This window comes from Colius striatus, chromosome 1, assembly GCF_028858725.1.
Source record: "Colius striatus isolate bColStr4 chromosome 1, bColStr4.1.hap1, whole genome shotgun sequence".
Classification (NCBI taxonomy): Eukaryota; Metazoa; Chordata; class Aves; order Coliiformes; family Coliidae; genus Colius; species Colius striatus.
Window position 1 is genome coordinate 191,944,228 of NC_084759.1, and position 23,565 is coordinate 191,967,792.

Sequence of the window (23,565 nt, forward strand, 5' to 3'; positions counted from 1 at the left end):
TTACTTGTGAACTTGTGACAAAAGATAAGGTCCTGCACATCCTTTGGTTGTCTGCGACGTGTCTTTCCTGCAGACTCACATCTCTTACTTTGCTTTCTGTCTGTGTCATAGAGTGCAACTGCAATGGCCACTCCAGCCAGTGCCACTTTGACATGGCTGTGTACATGACAACGGGGAATACCAGTGGGGGAGTGTGTGATGACTGCCAGCACAACACCATCGGGCGCAACTGTGAACAGTGCAAGCCCTTCTACTTCCAGCACCCAGAGAGGGACCTGCGAGACCCTGACGTCTGTGAGCGTAAGTGTGGCCCTGCTCCACGGGCTGGGGATGGCTGTCGCACCCTGACTCTGGCTCTCCAGGGCTCTCCCTGGAGAATTTAGGAATTGCTGGCCTTCTATTGGCCAGTATCATGCTCCTAACCAAAAGAGCCTTGAGGGAAGGGGACTGTCTTGGAGGTCTTGAATGAGCCTACCTGGGTTTTGTTTTCTCTCTGAGAAGTTGGAGATTTACCTGGTCATTACATGTTCAACCTATGTCGTGTCTAATACTTGCAGGAGTGATACATGCTCTCTTTAAACAGCAGCTGAGTTAAAATAATTTGCTGTGAGATTTGACCTTTTCTTTTGTAGCAGTTGGTAAAGCATGTGTGATGCTTCCTCCTTAGCTTGCAACTGTGACCCAGCTGGCTCCCAGAACGGTGGCATCTGTGATCGCTACACTGATTTCTCCACCGGCCTCATTGCCGGGCAGTGTCGTTGTAAGTTGTTTGTGGAAGGGGAGCGATGTGACCTCTGCAAAGAAGGTTTCTATGGCCTGAGTGCTGATGACCCAGTGGGATGTCAGTGTGAGTAAAAACATATGTTCCTTTATATGTGCTCAAAAGCTCTTTGAGGAGCTGTCAGAGCTGAGAGAAGTTGGTTTTTGGAGTGGACTTTTTCCCTTTGTTTCATGTTTTGGCTAAAGGAAAAACATTCCTGTATTGCTGCAGTTTGCAGTCTAGCTGCCCTTAAAACTCATTTCTCCAGCTGATCCTTGTAGTGTATTCAGTGGAAACAGCAACCTTACTTGCTTTTCATTTTAAGTATCTAAGCCAGGGAAGTTTTAAAGGGAGGAGTTGTGGGCAAAGTGTGCAATTAATCTCCATCCTGGGGATTTTAGGGGAAATGTTATGTTAAATTTTAAGTTGGTTATAGACAAAAATGTAAACTCCAGTCCTGTGGTTTGACCTGCATATTTGTATCTCCCAATCCAGCTTGTGCATGTAATCCTCTGGGTACCCACCCTGGGGGGAATCCTTGTGATTCAGAGACAGGAAACTGCTATTGTAAGCGCCTGGTGACAGGAAAGCAGTGCAGTCTCTGCCTGGTAAGTAACTTACTGTAAAAGAAATGAGGAGAGGCTGGTGTGAGGGAAGCTGGTGTGCAGGAAGTGTGGAGCACAATTCCGGCTGCCATCTCTGAGAGCCTGTGAGCAGGCACCTGGCATTTGGGTTGGAGCAGGCACCTTGGGTTGTCAGGAGCACACTGTGTTACAAGGACGTGGCAGGCACAGCAAGGCAGACGAGCATCCAGGTTATTTCTTGGAACCATAAGAAGTGAGACATTAGGATACCTGTGGTGATTGCTCTGTGAAAATGAGGGATTTGGGGAAGTTCTGCTGGAGCTGCTGCTGGGGTGAAAGACAGAATGGTCAGAGAAGCAGTGTTACAGAAAAAATGGCCTTCCATACAGGCCATCATTTTAGGCAGAGGTGATTGCATGCACATACATTTCTATACAGTGTTTATGCGTGCTGGAGTGTTGTAGAAACACACTGTCAGATAACTGTGTTTGTATAAACACTGACAAGCTGTTCTACAGTGAACTACATGGAAAAGCTAAACAAGTCTGGCTGTCCAATAAGAAAGTTGCAGAGTAGTAGCCCAGCAAGGGCAGTGCCTTGCACAAAGCCTCACTGCGCCATGCATGGCTCTGTGGGCTGTGACTTTCCAAGCCCTTCATGGATCAGGAGCCCAAACTGGTGTGAACAGTGCAGTAGGAATGAGTTTTTGAGCTTGAGTCCTTGTGAATCTTGCATTTAAAGCTAGGTGGAAAGATGTGTTTTCTCTCAAACCCTTGAGATGGTCAGCAAGGTGGAGGAGAGTGAATAAGGGAGGTTATGTTGGTGGTTGTCAGGGTAGACCCAGGGGAGCAAGATTCATAGGTGAGAGGCAAGCTGAGGTGGCTTATACTGAGCATTTCACAGTGTGCCTTAGGGTAAATGGGGTGAAGTCAGCACTGGGTTACAGCTCTGGTGATGCTTCCTTCCCTCAGCCAGAGCACTGGGGCCTAAGCAATGACATGGATGGATGTCGACCGTGCGACTGTGACCAGGGAGGAGCGCTGAACAACAAGTGAGTCTTGGCCTGGTTACGCCTCTCTAATCATTCACTACAGTGAGTTTTGCTTCCTTTTCAGCCACAACATTGAGAGCTTAATATGCTCTGGAGGAGGATGTTTGTGACTGTCTTTCTGCTCCAGAAATTGGCATGTCTTGATTGCAGCAAGGGATGATAGAGGCATCCATATCTTTTCTGTGCTGAGCAGCCTCTGTGGCACAGGTGCAGGTGAACATATAAAAGGAGTTTTGGTGTAGCCAGCCCTTGGTCAGCCGGTGTACGAGCCAGCCAAGGGTTGACCTCTGCCTTGACTGTCAGCTGGGGTATGGTTGATATCAGATCTTTGCTCTCACAGCATCAAAGCAAGAGTTGGGTGGTAACTTGGACCATCATGCTGGTTCTTGGTTTACTCCCAAACCAGCCCTTTGTCCCACTGGTGTTGGCGAAGGTGCACTTGCTGCACAGTACTGCAGCACTGCCTCAGTGGTGCCGTGTGGGGTGGGATGTGGACCTAGAAATGCCCTTTGGGGAGATGGAGATCTTTCAGAGAAAAGCAGAGGTTTTGCAGATGCTTCCATCAGTAACAATATGGAAAGTCCTGGCTTAAATGCCTGGTCAGAAGAGTGCTATGTAGCCAGACTGCTTCTTGCATCAGGGCAGTTCTCTGTGCATTAGGTGAGCGTCCGACCTCAGGCTTTGCAACAGCAGCATATTCCTTCATGCTTTTTTTTTCTCCCTCTCCTCCACAAACTCTCTGAAGCATCCTGTTGCTGTCTAACGCCACAGGAGTTTCCCAAGGGGTTGGATGAACTGTTTCCCACTGGAAACTGCTTGAGCACACTGTGGGTGTTTAGGACAAGTCCCACTGTGACTCCTGTGGGTCATCCCAGCCTACAGACTCTCCATCTGTGGTGGGGATTGGGAAGGAATGTCCTGCAGGCCATCTCCCATCTTCTCCTGACTGAATTATTATCCCATGGCAGACAGTGCTGTGGTTGTTAGTCCTTATTTACTCCTCTGTACTTGCTCCCTGCACACAGATGGGTTTCGCTGCACAGCTCCTTCAGCACAGCTGCTGCCAGCGTTTGGGGTAGGGCTCGGCTGTGGCCCAGCAAGGCCTTTCAGCCTGTTTCCCATGCACTGAGACCAGCCATTACAAGACATGCAGCGTCCTGGGGTGGGCAGGGAGCAGCTGTACTTTTCTCTAGCCACAGGAGAGACTCACAGTCCGGCTTTTACTCCTGGCTTCGCTCTCAAATGTCAATGGGAAGCAGGAGCTTTGCCTTCTCTGGGGCTTCTCTCCTCCACATCTGCTGACTTGCTGCCTCCTGGCTCCTATTCAGTGTGTGGGATGCAGCACCTGGAGCAGTTTCACCTCGCCCAAAATTCGTCCCTGTGCTGTAACCCAGGTGGTGGAGTCATCGCTATCGCCAGAGGGGAAACTTTGCAGCTCCTCTTCTAGGGCAGCAAGGGCACTTCTGGCATCTCAAAGTGGATGTCTTAAGGTGTCTGTATGTTCAAAAATGGTTTCAGTTAAAAATTACTCCCAGAATGGGAGGCTTGAGAAGCCTGGAGATTTTATATGGAAATCAGAAGAGTTACACTTGAGAAAATGATTTTAAATTCCACTCAGATTTAAAGGGACGTGTTTGGGTAGACCAGAAAACCTTCCTATGAAAAGTGTGACTGGATGTGTGCAAAAATACAACCCTCCCAAGGCTTTTTTTTTTATCCATAATGCAAAATGGACTCTCTGGGGACAATAAAACTGCCAAAAGGCAGTTTGAGGAAAGAAAGCGACTTGTTACGAAGTCACCCAGGACAGACCTGGATTCCCTCTATCTGTCCCGTGCCTTTATCTGTGTCTATCCTGCTTTAAAGCAGTCAGGTATGGTTTTCCCCTACACGTAGCTGCTGGTTAGTGGCCTCTTGTTGTGTGCTATGTAACACAGGGTAGCAGCTTGCTGTCCCAGGGCATGCAGGGTCATGCACGTTCTTGCTCTGCCTGAGCCCATACAAACATACATGCTGCTTGCGTGGCCTGCGAGCCTGGAGCTGGAGACTGCCCTCCGCTTGCAGGACAGACATGCCTCTTGGCTATGTCTGTGGTATCAAGTGGAGCTCTCCCAGGACTGCTGTCCAGCCCTAGAGAACCATCTGCATCTGTAGCATGAAATCCTCTCGCCACCCAGACGGAGGAAACCACAGGCAAACTGCCTGTGCTTGCTCCCAGCCTGAGGCTGGGAGCCAAGATTGCTCCCAGAGCCAAGGCTGCACCCAGGACCGTGCTCCTGTTTTAACAGTGCACGTGGTCCAGTTGCATAGCCTAAGAACATCTCGTTCACAACAGATCTGTTCAGAAGTGCCTCCTCTTGTGTCACTCAAACCGTCAAAGTGGAAGACAGCTCTAGCACTGCCTCAGCATGGCCAAGATGTGTTGTAAATTCATTGTTCTTCCGTTTTAGCTGCTCGAGTGAATCTGGCCAATGCGAATGCCGGCCCCACATGTTTGGACGTCAGTGCAACCAGGTGGAGCCTGGTTATTACTTCATTTCACTCGATCATTACATCTACGAGGCAGAGGAAGCCAGCTTGGGTCCCGTGAGTAGCAGTTTTAGTGGGCTGGTGTCTCTGGACAGCTGTGGGAAAGCTATTTCACAATTTGGGTATTGGAAGCATCTGTTTTATACTCTTGAGTGTTTTGCAATTAAAATGTGGAAAACACAAAACTCAGTTGTATTAGAAAGATGTCAACCTGTAGCTCTTCAATCTTAATATCCATAAATAATGTAGTAACTTGAGGAGGGGAGGGAAACTGCCATTGTAAACCTGTTTCTTTGATCAAGACTGAACGGTTAGTTTCCTGTCGGCATCCTTCTCTGTATCCCACTGTGCACACACACATTGCACCCACTTCTTCTTCCCCCCCTTATCTCAAGAGCAGTGAGACACTGACACTGGCTTTTCTCCCTGGTGACAATGAAGCTGGGAGGGAATCAAGCATTCATTTAAATACATGCCATGCTTTCAGTTTCTGTGCATCAGTATCACTTCTTTCATTAATGAGTAAAACCATGGTTGATGTGCAAAAAAATGTTTTTTGTAAGTGAGTTTGCCTCTAACTTGTTTTGCCCAATTTCCAGCTCTTTCTATTCAGCACTGCACAGCCTTGCTTTCAGTTCATTAACAGCAGCTAGGTGATTGCATCAATTATTTTAACGCCCTGCAAGGGAAATGAGGAAACGGTTTCTACAAAGCACCAGATCCTTGTCTGCCTGTGACTGGGACACTTGGTCCTAATTTATTCATTGTAGGCAAAAGGCAGCCACTTTGCGGTTACAGCCAAGGCAGAGGATTTTTTGCTCGTGGGTAACTGCAGACAGAGAAGATAGTGCAGAGCAGACATTGAACCTCAATGGAGAGTATGTGAGCTGGCACAGGGATTTTGGTGCATTTGTATCTGCCTGACTGGAGAAGTGATACCCAAGGCCTCACTGAGGCTCAGGGATGGAGGAGCCTGTCATGAAAATGCATCTTGACAAGTAGAGTGAGGAAATGTGCCACTGGTTTGTCTTTCAAAACCTTCAGAACAAACCATTTAAAAACTTCCTAATATCGGAAAGCTTTTTCACAAACCTGGTAGCAGAATAAAACCCCAAATTCCCAGTTAGAGGTCGAGTAGAAGACAAAATGAAGTGGCATCAAGTTGCAGGGATTTTCAGGAGGTCCCAAGCCCCTGTGTTCCCCGTAGCTGCATGCCCTTGCCCATGTCCCACCTCCTGCTCTCTCAGGGGAGCTCCAACCCTTTAGGCAAAGACAAAGGGTAATAACTTAAAGGCAGGCTCTCCTGAAAGAGTGGGAATACAAGAGGGGACATCCTGAGTGATATGTACGTAGAGACATTTTGTTACATTTTATTCCCTTCTACTGAAGCAGCTTCCTTAGGAATGCACAGGATGTTGTTCTATGGAGGGAATTATTCGTGGATGTGGATATATTTGAGACGGGAAATTTGAGCACCACACGTTTTCATTCTCTGTTGCCTTTTTCCTTTTCTTTGCTTTATGTAAAAGAATAGCAGACAAAAACCTGACACCTCAGGCTGAAAGGAGTGACCACATGTTGATTTGTTTGCTTTTCAAATGTTATCCTGAGCAGTGGTTTGGTTCGGAGCCACCCGGTGTAGTCAGGAAGTAATTAGCACTCAACTTGGGCGGTTAACGGAGCAGTTAGGTGCCACTGCAGTAAATCCTACTGCCCCAAGTATATATTTACATTTAATTCCTCACCATAACAGAGAAATGGATGAAGAATTGTGCAGTACTGTTTTATTTTAGATGTTTTGCTTTTGCTGTTAAGTGGAAGAGCAACGGTGTGCATGCATATGGGTTTAAGAGAATTTCTGTTCAGTGGAGCACAAGCAATGGATGCTGTGATTCAGAAGGGATGCATTAGCAGAAATCATCACTTTATGCACAGCTCTGGGGCCCACACATTTCACCTGTCAGTGTTAAAATCTCTGTTCCCTGGCTTTGTAGGGAGTCAATGTAATAGAGCGGCAGTACACGCCCGAGCGCACGCCGTCGTGGACAGGCACAGGGTTTGTACGGGTCCCTGAGGGAGCATACCTGGAGTTCTACATCGACAACATCCCCTACTCCATGGAGTATGACATTCTAGTCCGCTATGAGCCGCAGGTGAGTGTCTGAGTACGGGCATTGCTGCTGTCCCAGTGCACAACTGACAGGAGCCAGGCGCTTCCAGGAGTCATGAGGACTCTCAGTTGAATGACTGAGAGGTGTGAAAACCCAAGAAGAGGCTGACTATTACTAGCATTATTTGCTTTACAGTCTCTTTCATTGTTGTGTCCTTTCATCACCTGTTTAATGAGGAAATTAAAAAGTGACAAGTCCCATCAGGACAGATTAGAATACAAATTTGGCATCAGCCAGACAGCCTTCTAGTGGGTGGAAAAGCTGTCACATGCCTTAGGAGGCAAATTGCCTGTCTTGGATATTGAATGCCTTCAGCCAAGTGTTTGCAAGCAGTCAGTTTTGACTCTTGAGTAATTCACAGGGTTTTCACCCTGTGAACAAAAAGGATTATGGCCCCATCTCTTTATCTAGAGATTGTCAGTAGCTGACTGCAGTGAACAGTACAGTATTCAGAGGTGGGAGGAGAGGAGGTCACCAGCACCCCTGCTGATGCCACGCTGCAGGCATGTTTTTGATGAGGGAGGGAGAGAGGCTGTGTTGGAGGATGCCCAGGGGCACGGGCCTTGTCTCAGCCCAAACCTGCAGCAGGTCGATGCCCCTTTGATGCTGGAGCTGCAACCCCATCCTGCCCAAAGCACAGTGCACACGCTTTTCCTGGCCTGAGCTTGGGACACGTGGACTGCTTGATGCTGACAAGCCTTTTTGTGTCTCAGTTGCCAGATCAGTGGGAGAAAGCTGTGATCAACGTCTCGCGTCCAGGCAAGATTCCCACGGGCAGCCGGTGTGGCAATACAGTTCCTGATGACGATAACCAGGTTGTCTCACTGTCACCTGGCTCCAGGTCAGTATAACTGGATGGCCCAAAAGCTGAAAAAACATTGAAAGAGTGTTGTTTCCAGTTTGTCGTGGCCCTATGAAAGTGGATGAGTTTTAATTTCCCATTGGTTATAAAAGCATAGTCAGCATTGTGTCTATGGACTCAAAGCTTTTAAGTTTATTCTCGTTTTGTGATTTGCTCACTGTGTAAAGCGAGGTGGGGGAGTGTTTGCACAGCCTGTGAGTGAACATCACTCTTTCTTTACCTTGCTGATAAGCTTTTTCCGGTTCTGACTTGCAGAGGCCTCCAAACGGCCTCTTTCACCTCACAGCTTTTATTCTGCCTGCTCCTGGCTGCTTTCCGTTATCTAGATTGCTTTATAGGGCCACCTGAAGCACTTTATAGTGCGAGACGTTTGAAGTAAGAACTGTTTCCTGTTCTAATCCAGATACGTCGTTCTCCCACGGCCCGTCTGCTTCGAGAAGGGGCTGAACTACACCATCCGCCTAGAGCTGGCCCAGTACTCCTCGGTGGATACGGAGACGGAGAGCCCATACACACTCATTGACTCTGTGAGCACAAGTTATTTCAGAGATGCTCTGGGCTGCATGTGTATTTATAAGCCTGAAAGTTTGCATCTCCTCTGGCAGGCATCTGTGTAAATCCAAAGTAATGTTTGTTGCTTACAGCTGAGGCCAGATTGCAACTGGACAGTGTAAGGCAGCGTAGGTTTCTTCTGTCTCGGGGTATATGGGTTGTTTTTCCACTGAGGCTTTTACTGTATTTTATAGAACTGCACCTGTAGTTTTCTCTGGAGAGACTAATGTGTGCCATGAATGGATATCCATTTCTTTTCAATGGATAGATTTTAGTAGATTTGGTAAGAATTTGGTAGATACCAGAACTATTCCACCAAAAACTAGAGAAGTGACATCATTTCCCATTCAAATTCACTCACTTTTAGTCAGAAGAGGATATAGGAAGCAGGATAATACTGAATTTTCACCATTTCTATGGAGGCTGTTTATGAATAGTGACACTTTGTCACTGTAAAATTGTTTTGTAGCTTGTTCTTATGCCGTACTGCAAGTCGCTGGACATATTCACAGTGGGAGGCTCAGGTGAAGATGTGGTCACGAACAGCGCTTGGGAAACGTTCCAGAGATACCGCTGCCTGGAAAACAGCAGGAGTGTTGTGAAGACCCCCATGACAGACGTCTGCAAGAACATCATCTTCAGCATTTCTGCACTGTTACATGAGACCGCTTTATGTACGTAACAATCAACTTGTAGGGCCAACTCTGCCTGGAAGCTGGATGGGGCTTGCAGGCGGAGCGGTTTGCACGCGGAAGACATGTGCATGGGACAAGGCAGGTGCTTCCTGTCTTGTGCCATGGTGCTCACTCCTCCCGATGCTTTTCTCTGCTCAGCATGCCAGTGTGACCCTCAGGGCTCCCTGAGTTCGGTGTGTGACCCCAGTGGAGGACAGTGCCAGTGTCGTCCCAACGTTGTCGGAAGACAGTGTGACAGATGTGCCCCTGGCACCTTTGGGTTTGGGCCGAGCGGATGCCGACGTACGTTAAACTCCTGGGTCTGGGCTGTCTGTGGTTGGGACCCCATGTTTGGGGCTTGTTGTGGAAATGCAGCCCCTCTCTCCTTCTCTTTGCAGCATGTGAGTGCCACGTCCAAGGCTCTTACAACGCCTTCTGCGATGCAGAGACAGGCCAGTGCCACTGCTTCCCCGGTGTGTACGGGCGGCAGTGCGACCGCTGCCTGCCCGGCTTCTGGGGCTTCCCCACCTGCCAGCCCTGCCACTGCAACGGCCACGCCGACGACTGCAGCCCCTACACCGGGGAGTGCCTGGGCTGCCGGGACCACACGGCTGGGCACAACTGTGAGAGGTGTGGCACTTGTCCCTTTGGTCTGACCCTTCTTCCCTGCAGCAGAGTGGGTACAGCAGCTCATCCTCTTGAGCGCTAGGGGCTCAGGAAAGTGTGAAGCCACAAGGAAAGTAGACCACAGGGAACAAGGACCCCCTCTTCCCTGCCTCAGCATTGCACCTCCCAGCAGAGCCCACCCAGGCAGCTGAGAGCACCCAAGGCTTCAGAGACTTTCACCTTTGCAAGCCTCTTGAAAGGCGTCTGCTATGGGCCTCCTGCTTTTACAGTGGCGTTAAGCCAGACCAATTTGCCTCTATGGCTGCAGCTGCTCTGAGTGTGTGTGCACAGGAGAGCCAATAAGGGTGTTTCTGCCCTTTGGTTCTTCACAGTGGTTGAAAACCTGAGCGTAGTTACAGTCAAGTAAGAGCAAGTAGTCAGTTTGTCTGCGATCCCCTGCATGCCATGTACCCCACTGTGCAGGTGCCAGGCTGGCTACTATGGAGACCCTGTCCTGGGATCAGGTGACCACTGCCGTCCCTGCCCTTGCCCCGACGGCCCCGAGAGCGGACGCCAGTTTGCCAGCGGCTGTTACCAGGATCCGATCACGCTCCAAGTCGTGTGTGTCTGTAGCGTGGGATACATAGGTACTTGGTGCATCAAGGGGGGCCGGTTGGGTCGAACCTGCGGATGGGAAGGGGTACATTCACATGAATTGGAATTGTTGGATGTGACAACATCACCAGCATCAATGTGTTGCTGCTGGAGGTTGGCAGCACTTGGTGCCAGGGCAGAGCAGTGTGTGCAGGTAATGCCGACGCTGCCGTGAGCCCCATTCCTGGCAGCACGATGACGGGTGACCGATGTTGGCAGCAGTGGAACTGAGGGGATGGGCATGCTGGCAGCTGGGCTGCAGCACTGAGCCTGGGTGCCCCAAGTGGTTCCGTCCATGTTACACCATGTTGTCACGGTCTCACCAAGCTCTGCCTCTGTTGCTTTGAGCATGATCCAATTAATGCCCCCCCCACTAATGGTCTTTATTGTCTTGTCTCAGTCTTTCTGCGTACGGGGCTGCGTGCTAGTGAGCCGTGATGGTAATTCCCACTGTGGCTGTTTGTTCAAACAGGCAGTCGATGTGATGAATGTGCGTCTGGCTTCTTTGGGAGCCCCGACGAGGTTGGTGGCGCCTGCCAGCCCTGCCAGTGCAACAACAACATCGACAGCACTGACCCGGAGGCCTGTGACAAGAGGACGGGGATGTGTGTGAAGTGTCTGTATCACACGGAGGGCGAGAACTGCCACCTCTGCAAACAGGGCTACTATGGCAGTGCCCTGCAGCAGGACTGCAGGAGTGAGTGGGGAGACACGGCCACCACCCGCTGCCTCATGGGTGGCAGTGGCTGCCTGAGCTCTTATTTCACCTGGGAGCATGTGGGGTGCAAGGGAAGCCTCATTACCTCCAGCTGGAGTTGTGTGCCTAGCGGGGCTCCTGGATGGGAGGGGACACCTATGCATTTGACAGAGAGAGCAGGGACAGCATTTACATGTGCTCAAAGGATGAGGCTTTTGTGGGATGATGCCTTCTTGCCCTCTTGTTAGCTGTCTCTGTTTATCTCTCCTCTAGAGGTGAGGGTGGCAGGGTGAGGGTTTGGCTTTTGTTTACACCATTGTCACTGCAGATGTGGCTGGACAGTGGGAGTGAGGACTGTGGTGGGAAGCTGAACTCAGTGATGAGGAGGCAGACCCTCCTCTCCTTTGGTGCCAGGTGCAGCCTGGCAGGGCAGACAGGTCTGTTGGGTGGGCAAGTGGCGTCCAGGTCTGCTTGGCACGCCATCAGGCTGCTCCAGACAACATTAGCCATAACTGCCATAGCTGTCTGAGTGGAAATGGGCAGGCTCAGGCTTTGGCAGCCAGGCTGGGCCATGAGGGAAGGCACTTGCACAGTAACGAGCATCGTTCGGTGTCGCGTCAGCCAGGCCTGGCCACAGGCATTGGGACGTGCCAGCACCTGCACGCACCTCTGGGGACTTGGAGAGTAAACTAAATGTTCCAGTGTATTTTGGGTGGCGTGGTAGCGAGAGGGCAGACTAACAGCGAGGCTTCCCACTCCTTCCCTCACAGAGTGCGTCTGCAACTACCTGGGCACCGTCCGGGAGGACTGTGAGGACGCAGAGAGCTGCCGGTGCGAGGCGGGCACGGGGCAGTGCCGGTGCCTGCCCAGCGTGGTGGGGCAGACCTGCGACCGCTGTGCCCCCAACACGTGGCGGCTCGCCAGCGGCACGGGCTGCGAGCCCTGCGGCTGCCACCCCGCGCGCTCCCTGGGCCCGGCCTGCAACGAGGTGAGGGCAGCGCAGGGTGGCAGCACGGCCTCCGCGGGGCTCGCTGCCTGAGGTGGCCGTGGCTCCCATTGGGGTGTGTTTTGGCAGTTCACAGGACAGTGCCAGTGCATGCCAGGCTTCGGAGGCCGCACCTGCAGGGAGTGCCAGGAGCTCTTCTGGGGCGACCCAAGCGTGGAGTGCCGAGGTGAGTCCGACCCTGGTGTCTGCTCCACCTGCTCCTTTTGGAAATGACCCAGTGGCTGGTGCTGTCCCTGGCCTGCTGGGATACTGCTGCCTAGAGCAGCGCCTCCAGTGACCCCTGCCAGTGCCTACACTGGAAATGCGGACAGAGGGCTTGGTGGGGTCTGACCCTGGGGTTTTGGTGCCTCTGGGGAGGTGAGGCACAGCAGAAGCTCAGCTGAGCACTGGCCTGGTTTATTTTATTTCATGTCAGACTCTCATGAAGAAACAAAACTCTCTGTTTAGAAAATTGTTCTTCTTTAGCCGTTAGATTGCCATGGTAAGAAAACATATTGCAAGCGTTTGGGTTTTAGAATTGGTCTGGAAACCAGTTTCCTTTGCCTTTCAGATGTATATATTGGAAGACCCCTGTCTCCTCTTGTGTCTTGGGAGGGAGACTAGGCCTGAAGAAATTAGGTTTTTGAATAGTAGAAGACTCATATTTCAGATGAAAATAAAGGAGCGAGCAGAGACCATGCAGTAGGTATAGCCATAGCTACATGCTGCAAAACAGAGCACATGAAGTCTCTTGTTTAGAAAACTGGATGCTCTCTGTCCTCTCATTATAAACAAGTCAGTTCATTATCTGCAAAAGAAACTTCAAACACTGTCCATACCAGAACAAACTTGTATCTTTGATCTGTCCAAATAGGAGGCTTTGCCAGAAGGGTTTGCAGTAGATTAAGGTATTCTTTCCTGCAGGGAGGAATGTGCTTGCTGTGGTCTTTAATAAATCTCTTACTATAGAGATACCTTAGAGCCCATTATCTAACCAGATAGGCAGGTCATAGCTACTTGGTTAATGCAGCAGATGAAAGGGCTGGGGAATTGTCCCAGTTCCTGAGTACATACTGGGTTTCTCGGGGCGAGGCAGCCTTTGGGGAAGCTGTGTGTGTTCTGGTGTGGTGAGAGGCGCTGACCCTGCCGGCTCCAGGGCAGGGATTGTCTCTTGATATCAGCTGTCTCCATCAGGGTTTATTGATGGAGTCCATCTGCATACCTTAGCAGGATTTTGCAGCATACCAGCATTTCTGGTCTTGTGGAGTTTCTGCTGCCTTTTGAGCAAGTGAAAACTTGCTTTTTAATGTTTCTGAAGCAAAGAGAGGAGGTATTCTTCAGAGCCTTGTTTTTACCATGCAAGCTCTGCTCTCTTTCCAACCCAGCACCCCTTCTGCCCCCCAAGTGACACAGAAGACTCACTCTGGTGAAAATGCAGATTTTCCTTCAGGACTGCATCCAAACAAGAGATCTCTGTCAGGCGAGGAGAGACAGTGCTCTGGGCTGAGCCATGGCAGCCCACGGTGTGATCCCCCTGCCAGCTCCGTGGTGCTGCTGGGCCTCCCCAGCTTGATGGGGTCAGAGCCTCCTGCCCTGTCTCCGGTCCTTCCCAGCCTCATTCCATCCCAAGGAGCAGGAAGGATGCTGTTGAGGCTGGCAGATGTGCAGCTGCTGTGTGGGCAGGCAGCAGCTCTTGGTAGTAAGCAGTTTGCAGGTGAACTGGGAAACTCTGCCGCTCAAGGAATTGTAGGGCAGTGCCCCTGCTTAAATATGACCTGTGGCCAAGGTGAGGCTGGAACTGAGGTGGGGATTTTTCACAGACATTGGTTCCAGCTGCAGGAGACACATGAGCTCCTGGCCATGGCGTTTGCCACCTGCCCTCAGCAGCACGCTCATGCTGCCCAGTCAGCCAATACGGCCACAATTTGTGCTATGTTCAGGAAGAAAATACAAACTGGTCTGGATGGGCCTGAGGGTGGGGTGACACTTTTTTCTGTAGTGTGTAGCAACAGGAGTAGGGGTAATGGATAAAAGCTGGAACACAGAAAGTTCCACTTCAACACAAGAAAAAACTTCTTTTCTGTAAGCGTGAGGGAGCCCTGGCACAGGCTGCCCAGGGAAAGTGTGGAGTCTCCTTCTCTGGAGGTTTTCAAACCCATCTGGACACGTTCCTGTGTCCCCTGATGGAGGTGAACCTGCTTTGGCAGGGGGTTGGACTAGATGATCTCTAGAACCCCCTTCTAACTCTCTGCAGAGAGTGTGTAGGACTGGATCTTCGGAGCTTACTCCATGCTTTAAAAGAACCCACAACAGTTATTCGTTTAATTTAACATAATGCCTGAAACAAGTGCAGGAGAGGTGTAGAGGATAGTGTAGAGCCCAGCACCTGGGTTTTGGCCTTGTGCATGTCTGTATGAGGATTACAGTGAGCAGGAGCTGTGCAGTGAGCAGTGCCAGCCCCTTTGCAGGACTCTTGAGTCTGTTGCTTCAGCTACGGGCTCTGTGCAGCTCTGCATGAGTCTGTACATGAACATGTGCATCTGCAGAAAAACCTTTGCTAAGGTAGTAAATAATGGGATTGCTAATTTAATCAAACTCGAGTGTCACAGAGATCCTGCTGGAGCTTTTCCAAAGCCTGGCAGCCAAAGTGCAGGACTCAACATGCTGAGCTCTGCACTGACTTCAGCTTGCAGAGCACATTTCTGTCGGAAGGATCCAGGCTCCGGGGAGCCTCAGAGGCAGCTCAAACAATGTCCTTGAACAGTAGATATCTGAAACTTACATGCTTCCTATAAGGAGGTTACAATTTTGCTATCATTATTGTTTTAATAAATTGAAAAAAACAGGACAGAGCACAGTTAGTAAAAGTTACTGTATGAGACTGAAAGTTATGTTGTATTGCTCTCTCTCCTTTACAGGACGCATACCTGTGTCAATATTTTTCTGAGTTGGACTTGAGCATCAAGTCCTACAGTGAAAAGTGGCATTTAATTGAATCAAGATGAAAAAAGTTGTGTTTTTATCAAATACTCTTGCAGACATTGGTAGAAAGTTGTTTTTCTCAGTTTTTAGTCTGTTTTGTAAGTGGTGCCAAAACATCTGCTCTCTGAAAACTACTCCACTGCCACTGAAGAATAGGCTTCATAATCTTAATTTAACACCTGTGTCTTAAACTGGTCCCATAGGCTGCTTTTACAGGAGGTATTTATGGTGCAGAGAGAAAGATTAGCAGATATTTCTTCTCTAGTAAACGTGTAAAGGAAGTCAGGCAAATTCTGTGATAAAGGAAACAGAATTTTCACTTTGACTTTCATAATTTTAATTGACCTGAGATGTTAAAATATTGTGTATTTATTGCTTCCAGAAAATTGCTCTTTGGCAAGGTCTGCTGGCATGTTAAAATACAGCACAACTCCAGACATTCTCGTCTGGGATCTTAACTCTCGGACTGAAAATCCTAACACTGAGGAGTTGGCAATATGCTTACAGGGTAGTTTGAATCAATAGCTGATTATTCAGAAGAAATTTGCCAGCTCTGCAAAACGTTCAGCCTTACAAATTGCTGAATGGTTTTCTCATCATAGTGCCTCGCTGCCACTGGGAAGTGATGCCAGGAAATCGTGTTTTAACAAACCTTTTGTTTTTCTGCTGCGGAGGAGTTAAACATCTGATGTTCTCTGTCCCCCATCTCGAGCAGTAAGGGAAATATTTCTGCCTAAACCATTTCTGTTCTGTGTAGGGTGGTGTATGACACTTGCTTGTTCCCAGCATCCTGCAATAAGGTGTTAAACACCACGACTGGTCATCCAGCCCTTTTGGTATCCATTATATCATCTTGTCTGTTCAGCTGCTCTGATACACCTTAGTTTAACTTCTATGCAAATATGCCACATATTAAATTACAGTGGTTTAAATGGTGTCCTAAGTATTGCAAATAAGAGGGAAAGGGAGTAGAGCTGTCAGAGTAAAAGAAAAAGCCTTATTAGATCCTTGTGAGCTTAAAGCAAACTACTCAAAGTAGTCATTTACTACTTTGGGATTTCTCTCCTTGGGTTTCTACAAGACTGCGTTCAGTAAACACATATGAGTATTACTTTTATCTTTAAAAGAAAGAGAGAAATGGTGGTATCAAAGCTACCCATGGATAGTCTGTGCACTCACATACGTGCACGTGCATTTGTGAGCAGATGCAGCCACAATATTTTATATTCCTCTAAGTTACTAATCAGGAGATCCCGACTGAAGAATTTTGCTAGAAAACGTTCCTGTCAAAGAAAAGTGATTTTGCTTGAGTTGAGTATGTCACAGAAGAATGTCTGATGGAATTAAATACTCAATTAAGGGAAACAATCCATCCAGTTCCAAAGTGACATTTCAGAACAGAAACCTATTGTTTAATTTATTAAGTACTCCTTTGAAAACCCTCAAATTTTTGACCAATGATTTCAAAAGACTTCTTTCCCTTCACTCTGTGGGAACGTGCTACAGTGTCCTGTCCTGCTTACCCAGGAACACATTTGATCCTTAACACTGATCTTCAAAGCAAGTAACACCGTCTGTGTTAACTTGCAGCCCTTCATCTTGGCCAACTTTTCTATATAAAGAGAGAGTAATCAACCATTTGTCATGAAGGCCATTTCCAGCTGAATCTGGTTAAGGTACCTGAGGCATCTCTCACAGTAAACCCAACATCTGTTGGGTTTTGCAGTGCAAAATGAACCACTTTTCTCTATTTCTAGTCACATAAGCACACGCAAAGCATTTAAAATGAGCTTGCAGGGCTTCATGTGTTTCCCTGTTCCACAAATTTTATGTTAAGTGGAGTATAAAGGCATCACTAGCTATGGACTAATATCTGAAACACTTCTGTGTCCCTAGATGTACCAGTGTTTCTTGTTCTTGAAAAAAATGAGATGTAGTAAGTGTTACATCGGACTTAGGAGTGTGCTGGTTGGAGCTGAAATCTCCACAGCCATCAATACCTTGAACATTGTGTTTGAGTCAGCCTGTTTGAGTACATCAGAAGCAAAACTGCTGTAACAGAGAGCATCATTAGCACTGGACTGCAGAGGAGTTGACTCTCATGGACATGAAATATGAAGTGTTAGAGGAGCCAGAATTCCACTGTAGCCAGAAGTGATACTGGGGTACTCTGGCCAAAACCAGTGCTGGGCGTGATGTGCTGGGTGGTTCAGGCATGGTGTTCACTGTTTCTTGCAGCTGATAAGAATTAAGGCTTCTGCTGTTCTCACATCCCAGTTCATTGTGGCAGGGATAATAGTTTTGATGGATGTGCACCATCATGATGGATGTGTAGCTCAGTTATTCTTCCACGAGCTATTTGCCAACCCTGTGCTACCTTGTTCCGATCTGTGCCAGCCAGAAGGTCCTCTTTGCCCTTCACATAAATTCTGTCACTGGGCTGCTGTTGACTTCAGGATGAAGTCATGCCCTGAAATCTCCCAGAGACTGAAGCCAGAGGGTTCTTGGTAGGCAGGCATTGCATGAGGCAGAGGCGAAACCTATGCACTGAGCTGGTTGCCTGGTGGCCCAGAATGTTCATGGCTTTTTATTGTCTTGGCCTGAGCTTGCCTTCCTTATCTTGAGAACTGGCCACAGCTGAAGTCAGTGGAGGGTTTGATCCCCATCATGCTGTAAAAGGAAGATGCTCTCTGCAGTGGCCTTGGAAATGCTCCTTGGTGGAGTTTAAAATAGCCAGGTGTTGGTGGCGAGAGCACGAGTAATGAGACTCAGACACTTCAAGAGGGTGGAGGTCTTGTTCCACATGACCTTGGAGGGCAATTTCTGAGAGTTTCTGGCTGGCTCAATTTCATTATTAATGCAGTGTCCAGAAATTGGGCCCCTGTTTCTGCTAAAAGCACTCAGAAGCTGACTGTAGTGAGGAAGAGAGATAGTTTCAATCATCTCAGGTGGACATGCTTGGCTAAGGTCATCTAGACTTTAAGAAAGAAGGTCATGTGTAACCAAGCACTGGCATGCACGTATCATTTGTGAGATGAATGGTTTTCTTGCAAGGTGGGAGCTGTCAGAGGAGCAGTGATGCTTTTGTGAGAGTTTAAAAAATGTTTCAGCTGAAATCTTCTTATTCCAGTACTTCTGGGAGGCTTTGTCTTGTTTTCTTTCAAACTATGTGATTCTACTTAAAAACAGAGAGAAAAATTGTCTTCAGTTTTACCTTTTGGTTTGAAAGCTGGTGTGGTCCTGTTGCATGGTTAATGACTTGGGAAGACTGTGAAGACAAGAAAGAGCAAGTGTGAAAGCAGCTCTTTGGAAAGGCATTTTATAGATGTTGGATTCACAAGGTTTAGGGAATGCAGAGCCAGAACTGCCTGCTTCTGGGCTTGTTAGAGAATCCTAAAATGGGGCAATAACCCTCAGTAATGTTTCGAGCTACCTCATCCAATTTTCTCGTGGATCCCACAAAGTTGAGTTTGGAAGTTTTATAGAGTTCTATAAATGTGATGGTTCTTCCAACTGTTGTGCTGCATTTGGAGTAAGTCATTTCTTTGCTCTTCATCATCTCCCAACAAGCAGCCATGGAGTTTGGGTTTTCGCTTTGCAAACAAGTTAGTACTTTGCTTCTCCTCTCTCCTTCCCCAGCATTTTCTGTCTGCAGAGATTTTGGAATCTCCAATGACACTTAAAGGCTACTAGAGCCATGTCACCTGCCTTTCCTGAACATGCAGGTGTTCAGGAGGAGAATTCCTAATGTGGTAATTCCCTCTTTATTTTTTTTTTCACTTTAAGCTTTTTAAATCCTCAAGTAAATATAGCAGCCTGATCTGCCAGCAGCAGGTATTCAGTGTAACTTGATCAGATCTCGGGATCCTTGAGAAAAACCACGTGTCATTTAGCCTCTTTCAGTGCAGAGGAATTTGGACAATTCATCATTATACAGAGGGCCTTATTAGTTGACAGAAGGGTTAACTGACCTTCAGACAGGAACTTGATCGTTTGCCTGCAGGGAACATACTCCATGGCGAGTTGACTACTTCGAGCACTTTTCGATGTAAAGTAAAAACAATCTCTTGTGTCCGGGTATAATTCAAAGAACAAAGGACCGTTTTGCTCAATTGTGCAGGCAGCAGAAGTTATTTTTGTCTCTTGCCTATCATATTCACATTGTACAAGAAAGTGGTTTTGTTGAGGAGTGATTTGTTCTGCCGAGGCTCTTTGTGTAGGTTTTGAACTGAAGACCACCACTGTGTTTTGGCAGTGAGGCAAACAATGTACAATCTTGAGAAGGGCTTTGTGTTTTGCCCTTTTTTTCAAGGGGGCATGTGCTTGGGGTGCATGAATTGATTTATGGGCCTTTTTAAGCCATTAACCTCCTTAAACCACAGCTTGGTAAATGGATGTGTAAGTGAAGGCTTTTATCAGATAATGAAGTCCTTCTCATGGAATGTGTGCTTGACTTGCAGGTGTCCTCTGCTAGGATGGCAGATAGATGATCTTCATATTTTCAAGGCCTCTTTTTTTTAATTCTTTGCTGCTATCTCTTTATTAAAAGCTTTGCAGGTTGGTAATTGCTGCTCCTGCCTGCATAATTAAGGAAGAGGAGAGGTTGAGCAGCAGCCCTTGGAATGGAAACGCTTCTCTGGTAGCATTATTGTGTACAAAGCAGCTTTTAGGAATGACTGTGCGTCTGTAAGTTGAGACATTTCTCTTTATGGTGGGTTAGTGCCAAAGAAGTGCATCTTTATTCTAAAAGCTTGTTGAAAAAGGGTGTTGCCCAAACCTGATCACTCCTATTTGGCAACCGCTTGGAGCCCCTGCATCTTACCTGACTGGCATATAGAGACAGGTGGGTGTTCACAGGTACAAAAATAAAATCAAGATGACAGTGCATTGCAGGAAGGTGTGAGTACTGGCTCCTGAGTTAGTGCTCCAAGTGTGGATTTTAGGTTTTTGCAAATAAATCTGTTAATTGTCCTCACTCTCACTTCAGGGTTACAATATGTAGACTTTTGGTTGTTAGTATCCATGATGGAGAAGATGTCTCTCTTCTCCCTCAGACAAGGCTGCCCATGCCCACATTCTTTGTTCTGTTCTACTTTGCACTGCCTGATTTTTTTTCCCCCATCTTCTGTATACCCAAAATGTCAGCTCAGCACCAGGCTCCTTGGTGTGTGTTGTGAATGTTTTCCCACCGTCTGTGACAGGAGCGCATCCTGAGCCAGGCCTTGTACCTCTGCGTAGAAGATCTCTCCAGAGCTGTTACTATATAAATTTGTCATGTTCTTTGAAGCCATCTCAGCTTTTAATACCCACATTGTCCTCTGGAAAGGAGCTCCACCACTTAGAACTAAGTGCTATGTAATCAACTAACTCCTTTTACTGTGCTGTTTGTGGGAGGTGCAGGGAAGGTGGTTGGTTTTCAACCTGCTGGATTCCTCAGCTGATCCCTACTTCTGTGTGGGAGAGACAGTAAATGATTGTTCCTTTTTCACTTTTCCTATTTAACTCATGTTTTATTCTTAAACCCTTTGCTATGTGCCTGTCCATTTCTTTTCCTGTCTGGAAAGTCTTACTCTACTTACTCTTCATTGTAGGAGTCAAATTGGGATCTTCATCTTGGGTTACTATCCAACTGGCATCCAGACATTGCAAGAAGTGTCGCTCCTTGCTCCATTATTGTCCCTGTTTCTGAGATGATGTGTTAATCCTGGTCTCCCCTAGAGTTATGTCTCTGTGTCCCTTTTACTGCCTGTGTCCCTTTTACTCTCAGTACTGGTTCTCCTCATGTGCAAGCAGACATATCCGTAATTACTGTTTTGTAATCCAAACACAGACCACTTCTCTACTCATTTCACTTCATTATAACTGATTTCTTTACAACCTTGCTGTCATTTCCCTTACCTGTAGGCTTCACATGTGCCTTTTTCTCCTTGCAGCATGTGATTGCAACCCTCGTGGCATCCAGACGCCGCAGTGTGACCGTGCCACGGGGCAGTGCATCTGCAACGAGGGAGTGGAAGGGCCACGCTGTGACAAGTGCTCCCGGGGCTACTCGGGCTTCTTCCCCGACTGTGTGCCGTGCCACCAGTGCTTTGCCCTCTGGGATGTGATCATCAGCGAGCTGGCTAACAGGACCCAGCAGTTCCTGGACAGGGCTAATGCCCTCAAAGTCACAGGAGTCACTGGGCCGTACCAGCAGACACTCAACACCCTGGAGGAGAAACTCAGTGAAATTAAAACCATCATTGCTCAAAATCCAGCTGCTGAGCCCCTGAAGAACATTGGGAATCTCTTTGAGGAAGCAGAGTGAGTACAGTTGCATGGGCAGGAGCGACCAGGGAGCTGGGATTGTTGTGTGTGGTGTTCCCAGGCTGGGCTGAGGCTCGGGATGCAGCTGAATGAGGAAAGGTGATGGTTGAGCTCAGTGCTCACCCAGCCAGCCAGCACCCAGCCCAGGAAGGCAGGAGCAGTGCAGTGGAATGCCCCGAGCAGAGGTTATCCTGCTCCCACTGCCCAGGCAGCTGTCACTGCACAGCACTCTGGCTTGCCTTGTGCTCCCCCAAGGCAAAGGACAAACTGCTATTATATGGGAGAATGGAGATGGAAGAGATTAAATTCTGGGATTTCAGTGAGTAGCCGATGAGTTGGAACCTTGGACTCCCTTCTGAGCCTGCGTGGGGGGAAGCACTAGCTTTATAACAAGGATTGTTTCCATTTTTCTCAGGGTAGGAGCACTATATTTTGTTTCAGGGCTAAGCATACAAAAGATGGTGATTAGTTTGTGCTTTTGGAGATGAGGCAGTTTAACATATGTAGGATTACTGATGCTTTCTAGCCCTTTGTGCAGCTACTTGAAGTTGCTTGTGCATTGTAAAGGAGACTGCACAAGGCAAAGGGGAGAGGATTAAAGCACAAATGTCTCAATTAGTGATATGCTTGTTCCCTGCAGCTCCCTCCCTCCAGCTAGGGAGAGCTGGGGGTTACTGCTTCATTTCAGCTCTGTGTGTATTGAAGGGAAGTCAGGGCAGCTGAGGAGATGCATTTCACTAACATTATATATAGGTGTATCTGTTCTTGCTCCTCACTGGCTGTATCGAAGAAGTACTGGGCTTTGGAGGACTCTTGGAAAACAGCAGGCTGTTGTGCTATGGAGAGAGCTATAAATGGATCATAAAGCTTGACTACTGGCTGATACTTGCAGAGTGAGGAAACACTGGGTTTGGCCGGATCACCATGGATGGGAATAGCTTCCTATGCCCACTTCTGTTCTGCAGCAGCACTGACGTGTAACATACACTTGCTTTTCCTTTTAGGGTTATCCCACAACTAAAGCCTTTTCCGTGGCTCACTGAGGCCACGCTGAATGCTGAGGGCGGGAGGTTTTCCTTCATAGCCCCAGAGAAACAGCGGGTGAGGACGGATCTTTGCAGAGGAGTTAAAAGAATCCATTGTATTAAAACCAAGGCTTTCCCCCCCTCTTCCTGAAGTTCAAATCTGTCCCATGAGCTCGCAGTAATCAAAACTGCATTTGTAGCTGTGTGGGACGAGAAGCAAATTATGTATGGATCATAGTAGTCAACTCTGACCTATGCAGTTGCCATGATACAAAAGCATTACACCAGTCCTCTGGAATCTGCCACCAATTAATCTTACACAAAGCAGCTGTTTTCTGAGCAATTTGGTGTTTTGAGTTTATAAACGTGCTGCAGATTAAAAAGTAGTCTTGTGTGATAAAGGAAACAAAACAGTGTTCTAGGTGGGCATGTTGTTACACATCACTTGGAGCTTCACTGAGGGAGGACGAGTGCTGCCGTGGGAGAAGCGTGCGTGGCACGGCTCTAACCACTGCTCTCTAGTGAAGTGAAGCACTGAGGCTTACAGCCCTTCCTTCCCTTCATCTCGAGTCCTGTGCCTCTCTTGCAGAAAGCTCACAGCAGATGTTACAGTTAAGATAGCTGACGTAGAGGAAAACCTGTCCGCCTTAGCAGCGAAGAGCAACAGCACAGACACAGACCTGAGCGCGCTAGAGACAGATGCCAAAAGCCTAGACCGGGTTGTGAAGGAACTTGCAGAACAGCTCGAGTTCATCAAGATCTCTGATGTGAGGGGTAAGTGTCACAGGGAGGGGGAGAAAGCATGGGGGTAGCCAAAAATTTAATTGGTGTATGGTTTTAAATACCAGGTTAATCATCTAACTTGTAATAAAACACAGTTCCTAGGAGGACGGCTTCAGCAGAGCTGATGCAGCAGGAATTTTCCCCCTCAGCCCCTGTCTCTCCCTCTGCACACTGTAAAGCTGACTGAAGTTCTTGGGGCACAGAGCTGTCTTAAAATTCTCTTGATTAATGCATTTTACATGAGACACAACAGCTGAAAGGGCAGCAGATTCTGAGATATAGCTGGACACCTCCCTTGCTCTTCCCAGTCTTAAATTGCTGTCTCTGGTTGAAAAAACTGCCTG

The 23,565-nt window shown here is 48.0% G+C and overlaps 1 protein-coding gene across 1 annotated transcript in view; it reads left to right on the forward strand.

Annotated features, from left to right (window-relative positions):
* LAMB1 (laminin subunit beta 1) overlaps window positions 1-23,565 on the forward strand; it is a 43,455-nt gene that overhangs the window by 10,673 nt on the left and 9,217 nt on the right. Inside the window, exons 9-25 of the mRNA XM_062018777.1 lie at window positions 112-300; window positions 668-847; window positions 1,256-1,368; window positions 2,316-2,395; window positions 4,846-4,981; window positions 6,919-7,077; window positions 7,809-7,936; window positions 8,361-8,484; window positions 8,979-9,183; window positions 9,343-9,486; window positions 9,582-9,813; window positions 10,273-10,436; window positions 10,916-11,140; window positions 11,911-12,128; window positions 12,216-12,312; window positions 21,041-21,410; window positions 23,028-23,212. Coding sequence (XP_061874761.1) covers window positions 112-300; window positions 668-847; window positions 1,256-1,368; window positions 2,316-2,395; window positions 4,846-4,981; window positions 6,919-7,077; window positions 7,809-7,936; window positions 8,361-8,484; window positions 8,979-9,183; window positions 9,343-9,486; window positions 9,582-9,813; window positions 10,273-10,436; window positions 10,916-11,140; window positions 11,911-12,128; window positions 12,216-12,312; window positions 21,041-21,410; window positions 23,028-23,212 — 2,949 coding nt within the window. The remainder of the gene's footprint in view (window positions 1-111; window positions 301-667; window positions 848-1,255; window positions 1,369-2,315; window positions 2,396-4,845; window positions 4,982-6,918; window positions 7,078-7,808; window positions 7,937-8,360; window positions 8,485-8,978; window positions 9,184-9,342; window positions 9,487-9,581; window positions 9,814-10,272; window positions 10,437-10,915; window positions 11,141-11,910; window positions 12,129-12,215; window positions 12,313-21,040; window positions 21,411-23,027; window positions 23,213-23,565) is intronic.